The sequence below is a fragment of the Nyctereutes procyonoides genome, unplaced genomic scaffold, assembly GCF_905146905.1.
Source record: "Nyctereutes procyonoides isolate TBG_1078 unplaced genomic scaffold, NYPRO_anot_genome, whole genome shotgun sequence".
Classification (NCBI taxonomy): domain Eukaryota; kingdom Metazoa; phylum Chordata; class Mammalia; order Carnivora; family Canidae; genus Nyctereutes; species Nyctereutes procyonoides.
This window is the reverse complement of record NW_026575025.1, coordinates 4,947,097-4,964,295: the sequence shown is the minus strand read 5'-3', so window position 1 is coordinate 4,964,295 and position 17,199 is coordinate 4,947,097. Positions and strand designations below refer to the sequence as shown.

Below are 17,199 nucleotides of genomic sequence, written 5' to 3'. Positions count from 1 at the left end.
CAGGGTGTGAGGGGCCATCCCGGGGGTGAGGGGACATCCAGGGTGTGAGGGGCCATCCCGGGTTGAGGGGTCAGCCCCGTGTGAGGGGCCATCCCGGGTGTGAGGGGACATCCAGGGTGTGAGGGGCCATCCCGGGTGTGAGGGGCCATCCCGGGTTGAGGGGACATCACGGGTGTGAGGGAACGAACAGCCAGCAGGAGGGGCGAAGGGGAGGGGGATAGAAGGAGGAAGGGAGAAGGATCCCTGCAGGGCCGGTGGGGGCCCCAGAGGCCTCCGGGACTACGTTTCCCGGCGGGTGGCGCGCTACCGCGTCACTTCCGGCGGCGCCCGTGGCGCGCGTGTGGGAGTGCGCGAGTGAGTGTTTACTTCCGGCCGCCGCCGCCGCCGCGGGCTGAGGGCCGAGCGTGTCGGGCGGCGGGCCCCGAGCAGCCATGGACTGGCTCATGGGGTGAGTCGGGCGGCCGGGCGGGCGGGCCGGGGCGGCGGTGGGGGGCGCGGGGCGCGCTGCGGGCGGCACCGGTCCAGGGCGTGGGGCCGGGGCGGAGCGGGCTGGGCGGGCGAGGGGCGTCTCCTCGGGGCCGGGGCCGGGGTCGCGGTCGCGGTCGCGGTCGCGGTCGCGGACGGGAGCCGCCGGGAGCGGGGCCGGGCGGCCTGTGCGGGACGGGCCCCCGCCCGAGCCTCTGGTGTCGGGGGCCGGGGGGGGGGGGCGGACGGCGGCCGCCGTGGCCGGGCGCCGCGGGGAAGCGGCTCCGCAGGAGGGAACTTTGCCGCCGGCCGGGAACGGCTGCGCGGAGCGAGGAGAAGCCGGCCGGCCCGGTGTCCTGGCGCGGCGCGGGGCCCGGGGGAGGGCGCGGGGAGGCGGCGGGCCGGGGCCGCGGTGCGGGCGGCGGGCCGGAGGGTGGAGGAGGAAGGGCGCCTGGCGGGCTGGCCCTGCGCTTCGCGGTGCGTGCGGCGCCCTGGAGACGAGGGCGGCGAGGTGAAACGTCCCGGCTGCGGAAAGTTCTCCGACGGCAGTGCCCTGTGCAAGGAACTTTTCTGATTTTGAGGAACGGGGAGGGCAGGCGCTTCTCCCTCTCTGCTTAGCCCTCGTTGTCATCACCGCCCCGGGCGGAGCGGGGCCGGAGCGGGGCGGGAGCGGGGCCGGAGCAGGGCCGGGAGGGGAGGGCAGCCGTCCGGGGGCTGTCGCCCGTGGCCCGGGGCTGGGGGAAGTCCTGAAAGGCCGGGGCAGGGTCTCCCGGCGTTTCCTTTCTGGGTCCGGGGGCTGCTGCGGGTGGCAGGGCGGAGGAGGGTGCCGTCAGGATCACGGAGGAGATGGGTGAGGCCCGTCCTGGCCCGCGGCGGCGGCGGCGGGGTGGGGGGTGGGGGGTGGGGTGGGGTGGGGGGTGGGGGGTGGGGTGGCTGGAGGCCCGTGAGAGGGACACCAGGGGAGATGAGCCCGCGAGGGCCGGGCGGATCCAGAGCGTGGCAGGGGCCGGCCTGGAGCCGGGGCGCAGAGGGCCCCCAGCTGGGCTGCCTCCCGGGAGAGGCTGACTGCCTGCCCAGCTCCGTGTTAGCTGTGTGACTTGAGGGGACCACTGCCCCTCCCCAGAGCCGCTCCTTTAAAGTCTTCTGTGAGATGCAGTTTGTAGTGCATGTGCTGTAGGACTCTGGAAGGGTAAACCGAGGTAAGTCGCGGAAAGCACCCTGAACAGCGCTTGGTATTTGGTGAGCGTTGGCCACCGTTGGTGCGGAGGTAGGTTTCAGAGGAGGCCTTTGTAACCCACAGGCACCGAGCGTTGAGGGCAGGCAGCTGTGTTTGCTTTATTTTTGAATGGCAGAGGCTTTCTGCATTTATTGGGAGGGACTCCCTGGGAGGCCAGGCCACCTGGCCACCTGGCCTCCCAGGGAGTCTGTTTGAGGGAAGTAGACTACTGATTGGGTGGGCTGAATTCACAGCTGCTTTGTGCCAGAAGACCGGGGTTGTTGAGAAGGCAGCCGATTGTTATTTTTGTCTGTGTGTGATGAGCATGTGTTCCTGTCCACGAGAAGCAGGTATTCTGTGCTGAAACCTGACTAGCATGCAGTCTTTTAAACCGACTGGGTTCTGTGCTTCGTGGACTTCCCTGTCATTGTGAGTATTCAGAAATTAACCCCGCAGTTAGGCTTACCAGGGACTGGTTGTCGAGGCCTTCATCAAGACTTTGGGAAGCAGGCAGTCGTCTGGGTGAGGTTGGTGGAGCACTTGCCTCCTGGGTCCCACGCGGAGGATGCTGGTCCAGGTGCTAGAGGAAGACAGCTCTGAAAGGGACACCGCCTGGAACTGCTGCTTCCGTGAGCCCCAGAGACGGAAGGAGTCTTTACTGTGCCTGGCTGTAAAATAGGCAGCCCTAAGGACACTAGAGATCTCAAAAGATGGATTACAGTGTTTGGTTATCCTTGTGTATGTATTTGTAAATTTAGTGCATTGCACATTGGACATTGTGAATTATGAATTAACAGTTCCTTAATCCTGAATCCCCCGCCCTTTGTAAACAAAAGTGATATGATTTCAGTTGTCACATAGGGATGTTCCTCCAGAGCTTGTTTTCGAGGTGTTACCATAGGACGTGAGAGCTGGGAGGGCCCATGTGCTCTGTTCCTCCCACATGTTTACTGGGCATCTGCTGTAGAGGAGGGGGAGGCTGAGGCCTCGGCTTTCCAGTTGCAGAGTGAGCCAACAGCAGTGACCCCAGCTGGCCCTCCCTCTGGACCTGCCCTCCTTGAGGATAGCCAGCCAGTGGCAGGTGAAGAGGGAGCTCCTCCTGCCAGGCACCTTTTGTGTGCTCTGTGCCCGGCCTTTAGTGGGCCATTAACCCTTTAACTGGTTTTCAACCTGGAAGAATTGAGGAAGTGTTATTTTTGACTATTTCTTGATATTTTTATTAATTCACACTGTTCATTATCAACCAGGTAGTTTAGAATACGGTTCTCTTTTTATGTTTTAAACTTATTTTTTTCTTTTTTTTTTTTTAAAGAAAGAGTTTCTCTGTATTGGTTCATCTCAGGTGACAAAGTATGGACGGGCTGTAGTAGCAAACGCGGTTCCCGCCTCCTCTGCGGACAGCTGTCGCAAGCAGAGCAGCGAATGGACGCACTTCCCTGTCACGGAAAGTGCTTTGCTGAGTAACACGAGCGGCCTTATCTGAGGAAAGGGAGGTCTTGCAGGAAACCTGCCGGGGGAAGCCAAGAATAACTCCAGCGTGTTACAGCTTGCTGTTGGAGTTTGCTGGGACTTATTTGGAGAAAAATTTTATGATGTGTAGCGTGTATCCATGTGTTTTATTGTATGTTTCTTTTGCTCGGCATGGTGAAAATTGGTGTACAGTAATTTCTCTTTCTTTTTGTAAAGAGTAGGTTTTTTTTAAAGACTTTATTTATTCATGAGAAACGCAGAGAGAGGCATAGACATAGGTAGGGGGTTAAGCAGGCTCCCTGTGGAGAACCCGATGTGGGACTTGATCCCAGGACCCCAGGATCATGACCTGAGCCCAAGGTAGATGCTCAACCACTGAGCCACCCAGGCATCCTATAAAGAGTAATTTCTAGCTTGAAAAAGGGTCACCATTTGTTAGGCCATCCCTTTGGTCCTTGGCCATCTTCATTCTGGACAGCTGATGACAGGATGGCTCCCTTGTCGCTGGGAAGGAAGTGAGCCCCAGAAGAGATGCTGCATGAGCAACATCAGATTCCCCGTGCTCTGAGACCATGCGAGGTGCCCCATGGCTCAGTGTGTGGTGATGTGGGGGAAGCTTTTGTCTTATTCCTAACTGACGGTGACAGGCATTTGTGAGCAGACGATAAAAGTGCAGTTTCATTTTTGCCCAACAGACAGCTCAGTCCTAAAGTTTCCAAGCATCTGGGAATGTAGAAGAGGAAATGTACCTCCTCCCACTTCTGAGTCAGGGAGGGGGTTGGGGGTGGGTGCAGATCAGCCCTCCTACTGGTCCTGGGTGGGGCCCACAGGGGGTAGTTTGCAGGGCCACGCCCGCCCTGCGCCCTCTAGCCTGGGCCTGCAGCCAGGGCAGGAGCAGGCACACACCAGCCCCCTTCCTGGGGCTGCTGTTGCCCTGCTGCTCTTGAAGCAGAGATGAGCTGGGTGAGGTGTGTAGCTGAGAGCTCCCCAGCTCTGGCCAGAGACCCGCCCCTGGGGTTGGCAGCTTAGTGTGGAGCATGATGGAAGTTGGCACTCTTGGTCAGCAGGCAGATCTTTCTAAGTGGCCACGGGGCTTTCTGGCCTGTCTGGCTTTGCCTTCAGGAATCTTGAGCTCAGTCGAAGGAGATAGAATCCTGTGCGTATGTACCTGTGCAGGGATTTTGTGGGGGTGTTGATGACTTTTTCTTTGCACTTTGCATCTGACAAACCCTACCAGAAGGACACCCCGAATGAACTTGCTTGAGTCTCCAGACTTTTTTTTTTAACAGCCTTGTTGGGGTGTAACTTACATACCATAAAGTTTACTTGTTTTAAGTATAACAATTAGGTGACTTAGTGAAATTGCAGGGTTTTGTAGCCATCAGCACAGTTTAACTTGCGGATATTGCCGTCACCCTGAAGGAGCCTGGTGACCATCAGTAGTCACTTCCTGTCCCATCCCTGGGTTGTTACTGGTTGCCTTTCTCTCAGTCTCCATTCACCTGTTCTGGGCATTTCATACACATGGAATCCAATATGGGGTCATTTGTGACCAATTCATTTAGTGTAATGTTTTAAAAATGTGTTCAGACTGTGCATGTGTCAACCCTAAACCCTTTTCCTTGCCAGATGATATTCCACAGTATAGAGATATGCATGCTTTGCTTCTCTGTTGGTGTCTGGATTGTTCCCTCTTTTTGCCAATCATGAGTGATGCTGCTGTGACCCAGCCTTCTTGGACAGTGAGCTGGACCACTTTCTCAGCTGAGGGGACCATCAGGTCCTGACTCCGTTCACAGTCTGTTGTGGGCCTGGCCCTGTGCTTCCAAGATTGAGAAGACACAGTTTCTGCTTTCTCAGGCTGGCACAGAAGGGCCTCGGACATGGGGGATGGAGCATAGCAGAGTAAATGAGGGGGAGCTGGAAGTGGGGAGCCCAGGCCGTCAGGGGGGCTCAGAGCAGGGGTGCTCAGGAAGCTCATATGGGAAGACGCATAGAATTTTCCACGTAAGAAAGAAGAAGGATTGTGACCCAGGCCTGAGCAAAGGTGTGGAGGCATACGTGGCAAAAGTGTCCTCCAGCTGGCACCCCCTCAGAAGCTATGATTGCAGAACACTTCCAGGGACACCTGTGGGCCTGGTCTGCCCAGGCGCTTCCCCGGGGGCTGATCTGCACTCACATTCCCTTTAAAGAGAACAGCGGCCACATGGACCCCTTTGTGAGACAAACCCTGTGCACCCGGGAGCTCTCAGCAGCACCTCATTTCTCATTTGTCCCCCTGCTTGGGGTGTCCTCTGGTAGCCTGGTGCACGCAGAGCGTCCTGGAAGTTGTGTGTCTGGTCAGACATAGGATGTGAATTCACGAGAGGTGTTGCAGAAATGCTTTGCTGCTTTGCCCGGAAGTGGGAGGTGGGGCGGGAGGTGTTGCTGGCCTTGGGCAGGGCTTCCGAGATACCTACAGCCCCTGAGGGCCGCCCTTGTCTGTGCCCTGCCTTTGGCCTCCAGACATCCCGGTGTGTGTCGGGGAGTGCCAGACCTTGTCAGCAGCTAGCCACGGCTTGGGAGGGGTTCTCTGGGTACAGCAGGGCCATTGTCGGCTCTAAGCAGCCTGTAGGAGGGAGCTGTGACCTCTGTTGTGGCCATGGCGTTTGGGATGATGGGTGTTGGAGGCCTTGGTGGGGCATGCCTGTTGACAGCATTTCCATTGTCCCGGAATTTCCTGCATTGCCCTTGAAATGGTCCTGGAAACTCAGACATGGCCAAACCCGCGCTCTTGTTTTTGTCATGAACGTGCTCATGGGGCAAGGGAGGTACTCAGTGAGGTGCGCTCTGCATTTTTTGGGGCACCTGGACACTGGGAGCGAGTCAGGGCACTGGCCTTGGTCTCTGCTGCTGGCTGGGTGTGTCTTTCCTCCTGCTGGCCTGGCCGGAACAGGAGGTGGTGGGTGCTGTTCCTGTCCGACTTGGCGGGACTGCCTCCCATTCTTTGTCTCCCCATGTTTGTTTTTCTTTCTGTACAGGATTTCTCCTGGCTGGGGCACACCCGTCGGCATTGTGTGTCGCTCTGTAGAACAGTGCCTGGGAACATGGAAGGAGGAGCAATCAAAACCAAGGAGTGAACTGTGGAAGCTTAGAAGAGGAGAGGGGAAGTGGAGATGGGTGGGGTGTCCAGGCCACATGGAAGTTGGGGTACTGTTCATGCATGGAACCGTGTGTGGCTTTGGGTTGTGGCCACATTCACATTGTCACATTTCACGTTCTGGTTCCTTTCTCTCTGAAGATGGTTTCCTTTGCTAGCTTGAAAGAGCTGATAATGCAGTTGCTGGGGTGGGACATTCATTCTGTTCCTTCCTGTAGCTCTTCCTTGGTACGTCTCAGGTATAGCATGGTGTGTAGACATGAGGTAAAACTTATCACACCTGTTTGTTTGGAATGTTGCTGCTACATTGGGTAATGGAGGCAATTTTTTATTTTAATTGAGCATTTCTGTAGCGATTTTTTGGTTAGTGTTAATGGAGCATTTTTAAAAAAGATTTTTATTTATTTGAGAGCGAGAGAGAGCGAGAGTGCTGGCATATGCATAAGCAGGGGGAAGGGGTAGAAGGAAAAGCGGACTCTGCTGAGCAGGGAGCCTGCGGTGGGATTTGATCCCAGGACCCTGGGATCATGACTTGAGCTAAAGGCAGAGCTTTACACATTGAGCCCCCCAGACACACCTAATTGAGCATTTCTGTATAGGGTGAGGGGAGGGAGCTGCTCCCACAGGGGTATGCACCTTCTCCTCGAAACAGCAGGCTGACATCGGAAAGCAGGGATGTGTGGCGTCTTTCGCCTTAGGTGTAAGAAACCTTTCCCCTCCAGCCTTTGCACCAGGCTGGCCCTGGCTAGCCGATTATTCTCTCTGAGAGCATGACACCTGTGGAGTCCACTGTGTCAGGGCTTGGGCTGCATTGCCCACACCTGGCAGAGTGGTCAGCCCCTACTTCATTGGCTGTATGAGAGAGAGAGCCCCGCCCCTGAATGGCTTGCTGGTTCGACTCCCAGCAGTACTGTGGGCGGTTTAGCTAGGTTGTAGGTGTATGCCCCACATCCAGTCCTGGGATCCATTGTATTTGGCCCTACTGTGCCAGATAAATGTGTTTCTCTTCTAGGGCCTATCTTAGCAGTTTCTCAGCTTGGGCTTTGGGTGGTGTCTGTTGCTGTGAAATGAACCCCAGAACTTAGTGGGTCCAAACAAGGACCACCACCTCTCACAACTGAGTGGATGGGTGGGAGCCTCAGTTTCCCAATATGGCCTCTCTGCACGTGGACTCTGGAGCAGGGTTCTTAAACTTTTTGGTCTCAAACCCCCCCTTACATGCTTAAAAATTATTGGGTTTATATGTGTTACAGCTATCAATGTTTATCATATTAGAAATTAAAATCAAGAAATTTGTAAAAATATTCGTTAATTCATTTAAAAAGAATAATAAACCCAGCATATGTTAGCATAACATTTTTTCGATGAAAATAATTATATTTTGTAGAATAAAAAAATGTGACAATATTGGTCTTTTTTTACAAATCTCGTGAGCTGGATCTTTATATCTGCTTCTGGGTTCATTGTGTTGTGATCTTACAAGTCATGTAACTTCTGGAAAGCTCTGCTGCGCTTGGGTGAGAGAATGGGAGAGGCGAGTACCATCTTCATGTTGTTAGGAGAAGAGCTGTTAGAAGAGCGTTAACCTTGGCCCCCAGGCCACATTTCAGGCGCCATGACAAGGGCTCTCTGTGGCCTTGCTCCAGGAACCTTGGCCCCCAGGCCACATTTCAGGCGCCATGACAAGGGCTCTCTGTGGCCTTGCTCCAGGAGCAGAACCACCGCGGAAGCTGTTGGAAGATGAGTGTCACCTCTGATATGCTGTGTTGGTCGGACAAGTCACAGAGCCACCCAGATATGGTGGGAAGGAACACTCTCCCTCTCAAAGGAGGGCTCTCCCATGTAGGGAAGGGGCGGTGTCTGGCATCTCCATCTGCAGACCAAGGGACGTGGGTGGGAACATGGGGTCCATAACAGCTCAGAGCCTTTCCTTCAGGTGGCAGGTGAAGTCTGTCAGGAGAAGGTGTGCAGGTGGACTCCTCTGCACAGAAGTGATTAGGACAACATGGCTCAGGGACAGACGGCTTCAGGGTTGAATCCTGACTCTGCAGCTTCATTAGGGCTCCCTGAGCCTCAGTTTTCTTATCGGCAAGGCAACACAGCCCCAGTAGTCCCCTTCCTAGAAGTGGTTGGGGGATTTTGTGAGGTGTCCACAGGTGGTGTGGGTGTGCCCTGGGGGGGTGTTGTGGAGAACACCCCCCCCCCCCTTCTGAGACAGGCCTTAGCACCAGCCTGGTCTGAGAACTTCTTTCTGTGCTGGAAATTTGGAAATTCCTTCTTGGAAGCTGGGGGTGGGGTGGGAGTCCTCTCTCTCCTGCCCGCCCGCCACCAAGGGCTCGCTGTGGTGTGTGGCCTGTGTGCACAGCACCTGCAGTAGCAGCAGGGGCAGCCAGCTCCAGGCAGGGCCAGGCGTGTGCAAGATACATCCCTCTTGTCATCCTACTGCCTTCCCTCACATGTCCTCGCTGAGAACCTCCCAGCACCTGCCGCCCTACATGCCACCCAGTCACTGTCAGCTCTGCTTGTTCTCGAAGAGCTGCTTTTGTGTGCAGGTAGCCCTGCTGTCCTGGTCCCTAAGGAGAACCCAGTCTGACGGCCATACCATCCTGGGTAGCAAGGTTGGTACCCAGAGCCTAGCCCAGGGCTTTTGTGTCAGATCTGGCTCTGAGGGTGACTGTGGGCAGAGGCAGGTGTTCTGGGGCTTGGTGCTCTCTAGAGGCTGCTTGACCCCATCCCCAGGTAGACAGTGCCTTCTATCTGGGCCTGTCCATTCCCAGAGCTGCGGGGCCTGAGCTGGTAGCATGTCATCATGCCAGGCTTGCCTTCCCCGGCCAGATGTCAGCACCTCTGTGGAGAAAACCCCAGTGTGGTTGGAAGGCACTGGTGCACACCGTTGGCTCTCCCGCCTCCACCTTTGTGCTGGGAGGTTGCAGGCCTTGTGTTTTGTCCCGTGTGTGTCCTGATGCCGTTGCAAGATGCCCGCATGGGAGGCTGCAGCACCAAGTGGCAAAGGCGCTTCTGCCCTTGTCGTGGAAGATGTGGGGCTGTGGCTACTTATTTCCTGTGGTCTGCCGCCTTCTTAAGTTTGAGGGTGTTCTGGGTGCTGAAAGGGGAGGCTGAGAGGGTGCTGGCCTGTGGGGGGCACAGCTGGCCCTGGCCTGGCCTTGCTGAGACTGGCTCTTTGTCAGCTCCCATTAGCTTCTCCTAGAGCCTGCGCCCACCTCAGTCATCTTGCCCCTCTTTCCTGTCCCTCCCTCACAACTGTTTTGCTGAAATATTTTTCCTGTAGCAAAGCTCCGTCTTTCCTTCTATTGCCTCTGTGCTGGGGGCAACTACACTCAGGGCCCTCGGCACACAGACCTGCTTTCTTACCCCACCTACCTTCTTGGGCTCAGGCACCTGGCCTGGGCCAGCTCCTGCTCCCCACTGCTCCTGTACTGTCCCACAGCCGAGACCCTGCCTCCTTGCCCTCACTTGTCTCTACCCCACTGCCTTTCATTTCCTTCCCTCAGCACTTCCCGCCGTTCTTCTCTTTTCCTCTGCATCTGGGCCTGGATGGGCCAGGCAGTGTCAGGGCAAGGCAGCAGGTTCAGAGGTAGAGGTGGTGCCTGGTGCCCCCTGCCTGTCCGAGACAACTGCTTTGGCATGAACCTCATGTGCACGTGGAGCTATCCAATCCTGAGGGAGCAGTGCCCCGGTGCCCTGTTCTCCATCAACGTGGCCCTCTGGCTGGGGGAGCAGTTGCCCCGAGCCCTACTTCAGGATGCCAGCATCGCTTTTCACCTTGGTTTTATTTCCTGCTTCAGCTTGCTAAGGCAGCAGCGAGCCATATATACGAGTTGAGGAGCTGAGGTTAGACTTGCCTGTGAACCTGGGTGACCATTTCTCCCAGCCGCTTCTCCACCTGCTGAATGAAGATGCAGGCCCTGACCTGTGAGGGTCCCAGGCCGCTTATGAGAAGGCAGGGGCTTTCTTGGTGCTTGTCCCAGAGAGGACTGTCCCCTTCTCTCTGTTTGCCCCTTCCTGGGCAGGCCTCTGAGGAGTCTTAGGACACTGGCCTCAACCGGATGCTTTAGTTGCTGTTGAGCAGGTGATTTGGCGAGAACCAGGGCCCTGTCGTTGACACTCCATGGGGTGGAGACTGCTCCCTTGTTGAACACACGTGGCCGGTCAGCGCAGGACATGGAGCCAACAGCAGGTCTCATCCCTGTGGGCCCCCAGACCCCATGCTCGGGGCCCGCTGGCTCGGTCCAGCCTGCCTGGTAGGCTCTGGCTTCTGCACGCCACATAGTCCCTTTGGCCTGTTCTGTGGGTTCCTTGGGAACTGCGGGGTCATGGAGAGGAGCATAGAGGATAACCCCTCCAAGACAGAGGAGGGTGGGCCATATCACCCAGTCCCAGCTGCTCATTAAATAGGCGCTTCTAAAACAAATATGCCTCCAGGCTGTGGCTGTTTGTATTTCAAGGCTGATCCCTACCTGGTAGACTGCTTCCCCCTTACTGTCAGCCTGAGGTACTGAGACAGCTGGGGAGAGACAGGGTGGAGTGGGGCTGAGTGGGAGTTGCTTCCTGCGCTGCAGACAGACTGCCCTCGGCCGCACACCTGGAGGGCCCAGTGTCCCTCCAGAGGCAGAGCTAGACTCTCCAATGTCAGTAGCACCTGCTTGGCAGAGCACTGGCCCATTGTATTCCCACTTGTAGGCTGCTTTGGCCCAGGGATGCCTTGAGGGGGGCGGGTTGTCTGGGAGGCTTGGGGATGCTCCCAGCCCATTCAGCAGCAAGTGAATACCAGCGCTGGCTTCTCAGCCTGAAGCTAGGCTTCTGAATGAAAGGAAGGGAAGAACGTGGACTACAGACTGCTGGCCATCAGAGGGGAGGGGAACCAGGGATAGGGATTAGGGAGTGCACTTGTGATGAGCATGGGGCGATGCATGGAAGTGTGTGGTCACTAGATTGCACCTGAAACTAGCAGTACACCATATGCTGAGATTGCAGTAAAAACTTAAAAAAAAAAAAAGGCCCTTAGGCAACAGGCTTCAGAGCAAACAGCCTTCCCCTGTGACAGCTGCGTAGTGGCTTTAGGAGCCCCAGCCACCAGCCCCAGGCAGGCCTCTCCTTTGAGTCACTTCACCCCTTCAGCCACCCTGTCTGCTTAACCCTGGCTCCTTAAAGCAGAGAACCCTTTGATAGGTTCACAAGGACTGTCTCCGGTTCAAAGAAGGGGGGCATCAGCATAGCACTCCCCAGTAGGGGAGGGCGGTGGAGGTGCTCAGGAGGTGATGTGTAGTCAGTCACCCCTCCCTTCCCCAGGTCCAGCAGCCCAGAGAGCGCTGCAGGCCAATGATGGGAGACAGACTGCAGCTTCATCTTGGTGGTGCCTTCTTAATTGCTGCTGCAGGCTGGACATTAAGGTGCATACAGGAGGGATGGTCCTGGTGCTGACCCTAGTGTGCAGCCTTCATGAGGTCCTTGTCCTCCTGGGCCTATTTGATTTCTGTAGAAGTGGGAGTGAGCTGTTTTCTTTTCTCTCTCTTCCTCTCCTCTCCTCTCCTCTCCTCTCCTCTCCTCTCCTCTCCTCTCCTCTCCTCTCCTCTCCTCTCCTCTCCTCTCCTCTCCTCTCCTCCCCTCCCCTCCCCTCCCCTCCCCTCCCCTCCCCTCCCTTCCCCTCTCCTTTCCATTTTATTTATTTATTTATGAGAGACACAGAGGCAGAGACATAGGCAGAGGGAGAAGGAGGTTCCCTGCAGGGAGGCTGATGCAGGACCCGGTCCCAGGACCCTGAGATCATGCGAAACCAAGAGTCAGAGGCTTAGCCGACTGAGCCCCCCAGGTGGCCCATGTAGTTTCTCTTCTTGGGGGTAACCATGTGTGGCAGCCCTGCATTGGTGCTACAGACATGAGCTAGTAGCACCAACTTAGCCCATGCCCACCGGGCTGTACCTCTGAAGGGTAGGGGACTGACTCACACCCACTTTTGGTTCCCCAGAACCTGGTGCATTGGCACACTCAGGATCTGGTCCCTGCATGAAGTGAGGGACCCTCTTGTTATTCTCGGCAGCATTCCATGGACTGGGCTCTCAGGGGGTCTCAACCTGGGGTGATCTTACCTGCTGGGGATGTTTTGGTTAGAGACATTGTGAGGGTTTGGTGGGGGCTTCTGACACCTAGGGGGTAGAGGCAGGGATGCTGCTTAGGATCCTGGAGTGCCTAGATGGCCCCACAGTGGGAATGAGCCAGCCCCAGGTGTCAGTGTTGTTCAGTGGAGCCAGCCTGGGCCTGGCTAACACCATACAGCTATAGGGCAGGAGCAGCTGTGGCCCTGGTGCAGGGCCGCCCCTGGCCCTGATTGCTGTCCGTAGGTGCTGGTGAGCCTCAGTCCTTTGTGTGTGTGGCTTGGCGGGCAGAGATACCTGCAGAGCCAGGCCAGAGGGGGCCTGTCACAGCTGTGTGGTTGTATTTCCCCAGTGGTTGGGTTTGGATGTGCTGGGGAAACGTGGGATGGGTAAAAGATTTCTGTGTGCTCTGGGGGCCATCTTGGGGGACTGTGCCCAGAGCCACTAGAGTGGACACCTGTGCCTTTGTGGCTTCTAGTGGCTGCACCCTTTTGAGCCAGTACCGTGATCTCTACGGAGAGTGGTCTTTGAGGCCCAGGGAGGAGAGAGAGCAGCGGGGGGCCCAGTGCAGAGGAGCACTTGGGTGCTGGGCTGGCATGTGGGAAGTGCACAGGAAGGTGAAGGTCCATTTGGATGTCCAGGGAGTCTAAAGGAGCCCAAAATCTTAATTAAAAACACCCTTAAAGAGTTTCCTGAGTATTGAGGTGCTAACACTCATGTACTCTTCCATTGCCTTTTGAGCACTACCAGGGGTTCTTTTGTGGCTCCTGTGGAACTCAGTTTCACAAGTCCATTGTAGAAACATGAAAACACAGGAAATGCAGAAAACAAAAAGTGAGTGATCCCACTACCCAGAGACCGTTACTCTACATTCAAAAGTGATGTCACACTGGATGTGGACTGCCCAGCAATCCGAGGTCCGTGGCAGGAGATGTGGGTTGCTGCCTGTGGATGTGCTGTAGCTCCTATAGTCCTCTGTGGCAGGGTGTTTAGGGTGTCTCCTCCTGGCGGAGGGGGGTTTCTGACCATCCTTGTACATCACCATTTGCCATACCCGATATTGGCATTTCCTTGGGTAGAATTCTGCAAGGGGACCGGTGGTCTCTGAGAGCAGGGCCTGGGAGGGTCTTCCTGGAGAGGCTCTGCCAACTTGCGTTCCTGATCGCGCAGGCATGCCGCTTGCCACTACTTTGTGGCCAGCCGCCTGGGGTACTCTTATGAAAAGAATCTTTGCTGTATTAAGTAAAGAAGGGTGGTTAGTGCTCGAATCCTTGAGGAGGGCTGAAGCTGATGTTCTTGAGCGTTGGGCCCCAGTGTTCTTGGTGAGTCATCTGTCTGCACTTTGTGTGCAGTGGTCTAGCTTTCTTATGACTGGCCTGAGTTCTGTATACTTGAAGGATATTAATCTCACGTATTAAGATTTTAGAGTTTGCTCTTAAAGGAAAAAGAGCAAGATCAAAGTAGGGGAGGTGTTAGGACCAGCCGAAGTGGGACTACCTCCCCCCCACCCCCCGCTGTGTTTCCTGAGGGTGTTCATTCACTAGCTGAGAGAGTGTACATGCCCCCCTACGGGGACCCACCAGAGAAGCCCGGAACAGTCCAGGGTGTGCCAGGAGACCAGAGTGGTAGCTGTGAAACAGTGAATGCAGTGGGATGTAAGGGTGCTCGGGCTGAGAGAGCGGGCCTCAGGCCCTCGGCTTGGCAGCCTGGGAGGGCTGTAGACAAGGACCAGAGCTTGACCCTGTGCCCTACCCATATCCTCCTGGCTAGTCTGTGGGGTGATCTCAGCATTCCATATATTCTTGTACAGCCTTTATCATCGCCCCCCTCCCCCACATGCGTGCATTACTGGAAGCGTGTGTACCATTTGGTTTGTTCTCTTAGGAAGAAATTCAGTTCACGTTGGTGTCATGAGCTGTTCTGGAGCCCCTTGCTTGCTGAGTGCCTTTTGGGGCTGCATTTGGTCACTGAGGCTACAGAGACTGTTAGGAAGGCAGCAGGGCATGGGAGCAATGTGGAGCACCCAAAACAGTGTATCTCAAAATGCTCCTCAAGGAGTACTCATCCTCTGAGGTGCTAGATGAGTTGGGACACCCTGGCTGAAGTCTGGGGTCTTCTTGGAAGCTCAGTAGACAGCAGTAGTTTTGGCTCTGAGCAATCCCCAGCGAGATCATTATGTGAATGGTTCACACAGTGGGAGAGTCACCCCCCTCCAGCCCCCTAGCCCTCTTCCCAGATCATCTGCCCATGTCCTCTTGGCTTGTTTGTTGAATGAACAAAGAAGGGCTGAGAAGGAATCTAGGCCACTGATGCTGTCCTCACCCCCTCCCCCGCCGCCACCCTGCAGCTGATGATGGGCTGCAGAAAGGAGTCCTCCCAGGAGGCCTGGTATCCTCTCAGCAGGGCTCCCAAAGTGTGTTTACTTCTTGCTGTGGATTGTGTGACGTGCCCTCCTGTGCTGGGTGAACCGGGTAGTGGCCCAGGGCAGAAAATGCACAGGGTCTGAGGCTACCTGAGCTTTCCTGAGAGTCATTGACATGGCTATGCACATAAGGACTGTGGCTTCAGCAGGAGACCAGAGCCGCCACTTGAGTTTGCCCAGGATAGTGTTCCCTCCCTTCTATAAGAGGAGCGTTTTGTGTTGCACTGGCTTTCCCACACCCAGAATAAAATATACTATGAATGCTTCCCCTTCAGGGTGGGCTTCATCTTCTCTCCGCAGACCCTTGGGTAGCTTCTGCCATACATAGTGTGCCGTCCTCTCAGGGAGGAGGCCACACCAGGGCACCCTGCCTCTGCCAGGGTCATGTGTCCTATAGGCACTGCTGTCGGGAGGAGGTACCGGCCAGGAGGCCTGGGTGCTCATGCCATGTGCTGTCTGCAGGCCAGGTGGTCTTGGGTGTCATGACTGCCCCCTGCACCTCAGCACCCAAGTCCACAGCCCCTGCCCTGCAGGATGGTGTTGGCCAGGACAGAGTTGGTAGCTCAGTGTGGCATGCCTGTGCCTTGCTGTAAGCAAGTTTCCTAGTTTCAGAGACACAGACGTGCTCAAGGCACAGAGTGTGCAGCAGCACCAAGGGCGTGCAGGCATGTGTCCTGTGGTCACCCTGTCACCACACAGGCTGTGTCTGCAGCCTCCCGGAAGCAGGGCATCCGGGCTGAGCTCTGTGTGGTGACAGGCAAGGGGACTTGAGGGGACTCATTTCCGCCTTGGGCTTTGGTCCTGGGAGGCATGTTGGCTCTTGGCTGTCAGAGTGCAGACCCAGGCCACTTCTCTGCCTGCTAGGGCTTTGAAATGCTTTGTAATTACAATCCTTGTTTTCAAGTGCATTCTATTGTTCCTGCTGGGAAGGCCTCCTACCTTTTTGGCTGAAGAAGTGCTGGGCTCAGCTGAGTTCTGTTGAGAGTTCCTGACATTTATAATTCATGTGAAAATAAATGTGTTGTCTTGCCATGACCTCGTTGGCTTTACTGTACTTCCTCTCAGGCCAGCTGAATGTGACTGTCGTTCTGTAATGGGGACTGGACAGTTGGCCCCGAGGGGTTTCACTCTGTCTTTCGGGGATCTGTGAGCAGGGCTACAGCAGGAGCAGGGCTGCTGCAGGTGGGCTGTGCTTCTTCCTGGGGTGGGGGTGGGGGGTGGGGGCTTCACTGCATCGTTTCCCCTCACCTGTGGTCTTCTCACTGGACTCGCAGTTTTAAGTAGTGTTTGTGGTTTGCTGGCGCCTGAGGTCTGAGCTGTCAACAGGAAGGTGGCAGGGGCCTTTCTTTGCCCAAAGAGTGCCCTCTCTCCTGAGGCTCTGTGTGAGAGCACATAACCCATTGCCCTGCTGGTGGAGCTGGTGCCAGAGGTGGCCTTTGTGTACAGAGCTCACATCCGCTTTGCGACTGGCTCCAGCGGCCCGCCCAGCCCCTGACTCAGACGTCCACCCTAGGGCCTGAGGTGGAGGAGGGGGGGCAGGAGGCCTCAGCAGGTGGGTCTGTCCCAGCCAGTGCTAGGGCCCAGATTGCCCCCTCAGGTCTAGGGGAACCCCCAGATAGAGACCTCAGGGGTGCTGCCATGCTTTTTCAGGGTGGAGCAGCTCTGCTGTATGCTTGTGGTCCTGTACCTGGCATCTGGCCAAGCCCCGGAGGCATTGTTGGAGCTGTACACGGGCCAAGGGGCCTTAGGGGTCCCACTGCCCATGTCCTCTGCTGTCCCGCATCTGCCTCCTGTTGTGTGCAGCATGCTCCCTGCTCCTGTCAGCATAGCAGAGACACATGGGTCAGCATTGGTGGTAGGCTCAGTGTGGTCAGAGGCTCGATCTTTGCTGTTCTGTAGACTAGCTGCAGCCGCCAGCAGCGTGCCTGGGTGCTGTCGTGTCAGGTCCTAAGCTACAGCTAGACCCATGTGTGAGGACCGTGGTACCTTGCTGGCCAGGGTGTGACGTTCTGGCATCTGGCTCCCGGCGGCTCCTGTTCCTGTTGCATCTGCAGTGAGGACAGCATTGGAGGAGCAGGCGCAGCTGTACAGGACTTGGTGGCTGGGGTCTCCACAGTGTCCTGGCCTTGTGCTGACCTGGCAAGGTGGGGACATTGGCTGTACTTTCTCGGCCTCTGGTAGTTGGCACCTCCAGTGCTATAGGTGATGAAGGTGCTGGGCTTGGCTGGCTATCCCCTGGGGAAGCCATGATAGGACCAGGCAGTAGAAATGGACTGTAGTATAGGGGCCAGGACCAGGGCCTATGGAGCTGTGGCCTTTGAGTCTGTTCTCATGGTTTATTTGTTTTTAGAACAGTGACTCAGATGTAGGATCA

At 56.2% G+C, this 17,199-nt stretch overlaps 1 protein-coding gene across 1 annotated transcript in view; it reads left to right on the top strand.

Moving 5' to 3' along the window:
* The first annotated feature begins 366 nt into the window (after nt 1-366).
* Nucleotides 367-17,199, top strand: part of MOB2 (MOB kinase activator 2) — a 94,472-nt gene continuing 77,639 nt past the window's right edge. Inside the window, exon 1 of the mRNA XM_055309095.1 lies at nt 367-448. Within this exon, the coding sequence (XP_055165070.1) occupies nt 432-448 (17 nt within the window). The 5' untranslated portion in view covers nt 367-431. The remainder of the gene's footprint in view (nt 449-17,199) is intronic.